The sequence below is a fragment of the Bos javanicus genome, chromosome 28 (genome assembly GCF_032452875.1).
Source record: "Bos javanicus breed banteng chromosome 28, ARS-OSU_banteng_1.0, whole genome shotgun sequence".
Taxonomy (NCBI): domain Eukaryota; kingdom Metazoa; phylum Chordata; class Mammalia; order Artiodactyla; family Bovidae; genus Bos; species Bos javanicus.
In genome coordinates, this window is record NC_083895.1 from 46003936 (window position 1) to 46010179 (window position 6244).

Consider the following 6244-nt stretch of genomic DNA (forward strand, 5'->3'; position numbering starts at 1 on the left):
CTGAGTCAGAAAGATCCCCTGGAGTAGGAACTGGCAATCCACACCAGTATTCTTACCTGAGAAATCCTATGGATAGAGGAACTTGGCAGGCTATATGGGGTTGCAAAGAGCTGGGCGCGACTGAGCACGCATGTACCATACAACTACAAAGATCTACTTGAAATTGCTGCTATAGAAAATTGAACATTTAATCTTCAAGAATTTAAGCTCCTGGAATTTCTCATTGCTCCTTCCCTTTCATCATTGCTTTGGATATATTCTTTGTCTTTTTTAAAAAAAACTCATATGATTTCTACATTGAAAATCACCCAAAGCTTAAATGTGTCATTTCACCTTCTGATATCAAAAGCTGATGCACTAGAAAGACAATTTTCAGTCATTGGCAGAAAGTAGCATTAAGAGCGGAATCAGGCAAACTTGTACAATTAAAGTTTTTTTTTGTTAAAAAAAAAAAAGCAATTCACAACTGGGGTAAAATATTCTCAGTCCTGTCATGACAAGTATGTAGAATATATAATCTTTGGGGTAAAAAAGCAAACCCAAATGAATAAAAGCCCTGACAATTAAAAACGAGCAAGACTTTTTAACAGGCACTTCACAGAAAAGGATTTCTATTTGTCACAAGTATATAAAAGAAGTGTTCATCATAAGTAGTCATTAGGAAAATGTAAATCAAGATGAAATACTACTAGAATGTCTCCAGTTTTTAAAAGTTGAACTATATTTGATATTATACAAATTTCAATGCCATTCCCCCAAATCGTCCCCCACTATCCCTCTCCCACAGAGTCCAAAAGACTGTTCTGTACATCTGTGTCTCTTTTGCTGTCTCACATACAGGATTATCACACCATCTTTCTAAATTCCATATATATGCATTAGTATACTGTATTGGTGTTTTTCTTTCTGGCTTACTTCACTGTGTATGGCAAAACCAATACAATACTGTAAAGTAATTAACCTCCAATTAAAATAAATAAATTTATATTTAAAAATAAATTTAAAAAAATAATAAAAATAAAAGTTGAACTATATTTGATATTATATATGTTTAATGTGGTCAAGTGTTGATATGTACATGTATGAATGCAATATGATTGCCATGGTAGCATTAAATAAGATCTTGATCATGTCGTGTAATCATTTCTTTTCTTTTGGTCAGAATAAATGAGATATAATCTCTTAGCACGTTTGATATTTATAATGCAATATTTCTTTTTATAATCAATATGTTAGATTTCCAGGACTTATTTATCTACTAGTTGCAAGTTTGTGCCCTTAAACAAAATCTCTCCTACATTCCCTCCCCTACCCCTCAGCAACCACTATTTAACTCTAATTTTTATGAGTTCACCTTTTTTAGATTCTACATATAAGTAATATCATACAGTATTTGTCTTTCTCTGACTTGGCATGATGTCACGAAGGTCGTCCATCAATGTTGGCACAAATGGGATTTCCATTCCCTCATAATTGAATAATATTCCATTGTATATGCATGTATATACATATATTTCACATCTTCTTTACCAGTTCATCCCTAGCAGAAACTTAGGTTGAATCTATGTGATGGCTATTTTGAATAATAGTGCAATAAACATAGGAGTGCCAATATCTCTCCCGTATTCGGTTTTCATTTACTTTGGGTATATAATCAGAGGTCGGTTGCTCTATCGTATGTTAGTTCTATTTTTAGTTTTTTGAGGAACCTCCATATTGTTTTCCATAGTGGCTGAATGAATTTACAGAAGTGCACCAATTAAATGACTTAGAGACTAAGTGTTGGTGAGAAAGTGGAGCACCTTAAATTCTCATGCATTGCTGCTGAGAGCTTAAATCCAGTTTTGGAAACTGTTTTACAGGTGTTAAGACCTGTCCTATAATTAATTCAATACTTTTACTCCAAGTTATATATTCAGGAGAAATGAATGCTATGTCTTCAAAAAGACTTTTACAAGAATATTCATAGCAGCTTTATTCATGGTAGCCCTGAACCAGAAAGGATGCAAATGCCCTTCCGTGGAGGAATGGAAAGCTCTGGCGTATACCTGTACAATGGACTACTACAAAACAATATAAAAGAGTAAATCATCCACCTAAACAGCAGGGGTAATTCCTACAGACATGTTGAGGGAAAAAGGCAGACAGAGGAATACATGCTATTTTGGATTTCTATGATTTTCAATAAACTGGCAAAAGTAAATTTTCATGATGAAATCAGTGTATTTCTTTGGTGTGGGTTATTGATTGGAAAAGGGAAAAAGCGAACTTATGAAATGAGATGGAAAAATGTCATTGCTTGATTTCAATAGAGGTTACATGACTGTTACATACACAAATTATTGATCTGTACAATTAAATTTTGTGTATTTTATCAAATGCAAGTAATAATTCAATAAATAAAATATCAGGTTAAAAAGAAAAAGGCAAAGTAATTCAAATGTAAAAAAGAGTTTCTGTTGTTTAAGCCTTTTTTAATACATGTAATTTGTGATTTTTAAACTTTATAACTCTATTTGATAAATTTTCCAATTCCCTGGGTCAGGAAGATCCCCTGGAGAAGAAAATGACAACCCACTCCAGTATTCTCATCCATGAGAAATCCCATGGACAGAGGGGCCTGGCAGACTACGGTCTCTGGGTCACAAAAGAGTCGACACAACTTAGTGACTAAACAACAGCAGGGCGGTTGTGCAAAACCTGCCTTTGAGACATGCACGGAGGACTGTGCAGCCTGCTGGGAATGACAGTGGTGTGTTACCATATGCAGCGAAAGGGCAGTTATGATACATGTAGCCTGGAACTTCCCATTGCCAAATATGAAGCAATTAAATGCCCCCTGGGACTCTGTTGTGATTTTAGTTCCTATTCCATTTAAAAAAAAAAAAAAAACCCTCTTCTAATGAATTTGAAAGCTCCAAAGATGTGTCCATTGGGCCCAATGCATCCTCACTGGTGATGGTAAATAAGCCTGTGATAATTATACCATAAGGGCATTTGAATGTGTTCTTGCTTATGACTGCTGTGATCCTTCCCTATATGAGTTGGGGTGACTGGTTGATGGAAAAGTGACTGATAACAGGGTCATTAAATAAGGAAACTGACCTTTGTTGTCTCTTCTTTTTGACTCTCTTCTGGGATGGATGCACAACCAACCACATTTGTTGTTCAGGATGCACTGTAGAATGGAAATAATCATGTCCAGGTATTCCAAACAGAAATGCAGAAAGTGCTAGCACATGACTGGGGCAACTTGTGTTGTCTTCATGGTCCAGAATTTATCAGTCAGATTGCCATGGAAAAACTGCCCCTTAATCCTCCAGAGTTTGAAGCTTTTCTATTTTTAAATTGAACCTTAACAATTTCATACTAATTTAGGACGTAAGGCATCCATTAATTTTTTTTATTAGGTCAATGAAAAGTATATCTCAACCAAGTGTTTTTCCCACTTTCCGTTAACCTAGGAGAAAGATCCTGGTTTGTTTTAAGAAGAGAGAGAAGCACATTGTGAAAGAAACACTGTTTTCCATGAGCTGCTTCATGGTGAGTACTTGACCACGGGACTAACTTGCAATCTAAAAGGTCAGATGTTTTAACCAGAGCCTTATGTTTAAGCTTCTAATGTGGACCATACATAGGTAAAGTAATAGTTTGGCCAAAAGGAATTAAATAAAATACAATCAAATTATGATTTCTTATTTACTAGAGCACTGATTTGCAGGAGATGCCCAGATGCCCAGATTGTTTCAATATACTTGGCTTACTCGGCTTCTAGTTGGGCACTGTCATTTTTTTTTTTTTAATAAAAATAGAATGTTACTCTAGTGATTGCAATGGAAATACAGGTTTAATTCTGCCACATGAAATACTTCCAATGTAAACAATTATTCCCAGAAAAAGGAACGTTGAAGAGTAATCTATGAAATAGTTGAGTGGCAGAATGAAGAACTGCCATTCTGCTAGGCTGGCACAGTGTGAGGGGATTTGATCCACCCATTGAATGTGTATTCATTGGATTTGAACAACCAAGTCATGAGACCGTTTCTCCCCACCTCCAGTTTTAGGTATGGTTTCTCTTAAACCCACAAGCTGTGTGGTTATGATACTATAACGTACTAGCTTTACTGTTCACACTGGTAGTGCTGGTGTGTGTATGCGTACAATGTTGCTTTAGCCATGTCCGACTCTTTGTGACCCTATGGGCTGTAGCCCAACTGCCCCCCCTCCCACCGCCACCCGCCCCCACCTCCTCTGTCCATGGGATTCTCCAGCCAAGAATACTGGAGTAGATTGTTGTGCCCTTCTCCAGGGAATCTTCTTGACCCAGGAATCGAACCTGTATCTCTTATGTCTTCTGCATTGGCAGATGGGTTCTTTACCACTAGCACACACAGGTCTTGAAGAAAGAACTCAGGCTGAACAGACTTCAGGAAAATACCTGATTTGGAACCTGGTAGTAAGAAAACAGCTCTCTCACACCTTCTGTTACTGAAGAGTTAAAGTCAGGAGGCTTCCTACATTGCATGGCATCCCTGAAACATAGAAATTACCACTGTGACCCCATGAAAAATATTTTCTGCAGGATGACAGCCTCCACTCTTAACTGCTGTGTATGCGTCTGCAAGAGGTTTCATTTTGCATTGTTTACCTTGTGTACTATGATTCACAGATATTATTTTCCAAAAAAGTTAAGTGACACATTAAAAATTATTATAAAATATAAAAACAAATCTTTTTTACCATTCAAAAATAACTTATAAATAATATAGTAATGTTATAATAGTAAAATATTTGTCATTTATTGTAAAGTAGTTTCAAAATATAAAATGATCCCTCCTTCACAAATATACCTGAAAGCAGTGTTTTTATTTTATTTTAGTTTTTTTAAAGTTGCTATCATTTAAATTCTTTATTCTTCAGTGATAGTATTTTCTGCTTCACAGATTAGGCAGAGAATGATGACAGTCAGAGACACAGAGAGAACTGTGGGGGTGAAAAATGAGTCCACCGTCCAGGAGTTCGTTCTGGAGGCGTTTCCTGCTGCCCAGCACTTGGGGGGCCTCCTCTTCCTGGTGCACCTGCTCACATACCTGGCCTCTATCATGGGAAACACAGTCATAATCCTCATCACCTGGGCTGACCACCGCCTCCAGACGCCAATGTATGTTTTGCTGAGCACTTTCTCCTTCTGCGAATGCTGTTTCATCACCACAGTCATTCCTAAACTGCTGTCCATCTTCCTTTCAGGAAGGCAAACAATTCCCTTTCCTGCTTGCCTCACACAAGCCTTCTTCTTTTTATTTATTGGTGCAGGAACTTTCTTTCTCATGGCAGTGATGTCATTAGATCGATACCTGGCCATCTGCAAGCCTCTGCACTATGCATCCATCATGAACCTGAGGGTTAGTTTCCTTCTGATTTTCTTGTGCTATTTCTTGTCCTTCATCTTCTTCACTGGTCTGATGCTCAGAGTTTCCCAGTTATCATTCTGTGGCCCCAATATCATCTCTCATTTCTTCTGTGACCTTGGCTCCTTAATTCATCTCTCCTGCTCTGACACCAGCTCTGTTGAAACGTATTTCTTCTTTGTTACTTCGTTTATCATTCTACTATCCCTCATTGTAACCATCACTGCCTACAGCAACATAGTCGTCACAATCCTGCGACTCCCATCAGCCAAGGAGCGACAGAAAGCTTTCTCCACCTGCTCCTCTCACCTCATTGTCCTCTCCCTGATGTACGGCAGCTGTGTGTTTATTTATGTGGACCCAAAGCAGGTGGACAGGCTGGACTCCAACAAGGAGGCCACCCTTGTGAACACGGTGGTGACCCCAGTGCTGAACCCGGTCATCTACACCCTGAGGAACAAGCAGGTCCACCAGGCTCTGAGGGACACACTGTCTAGGGTGAGGTGGCAGAAGTAGAGTTCGGAGGCTAAGTGGATCCTCTTGATCCTCCAGTTCAGTTTCCACCATTGGCAAAGTCTGTTCTCGAGAAGTTCTCCATATGGCAATCTATCTTGTGCTACTTTTAAGCTGGATGGGTACTGTCTTTATTCTGCAGTTCAATCTTGTGCCTATGCTCAGTTGCTCAGTCATGTTGTTTGTGACCCCACGTACTGTAGCCCACCAGGCTCATCTGTCCATGGGATCTCCTGGGCAAGAATACTGGAGTAAGTTGCCATTTCCTCCTCCATGGCATCCCAACCCAGGGATCACACCTGTGTCTCCTGAGTCTCCTGCAT

The 6244-nt window shown here is 38.6% G+C and overlaps 1 protein-coding gene across 1 annotated transcript; it reads left to right on the plus strand.

The window, feature by feature from the left end:
- Positions 1–4958: 4958 nt before the first annotated feature.
- Positions 4959–5924, plus strand: LOC133240632 (olfactory receptor 6C2-like). Its single transcript, XM_061405784.1, has one exon. The coding sequence runs from the start codon at positions 4959–4961 to the stop codon at positions 5922–5924; it is 966 nt and encodes a 321-aa protein (XP_061261768.1).
- Positions 5925–6244: the final 320 nt, after the last annotated feature.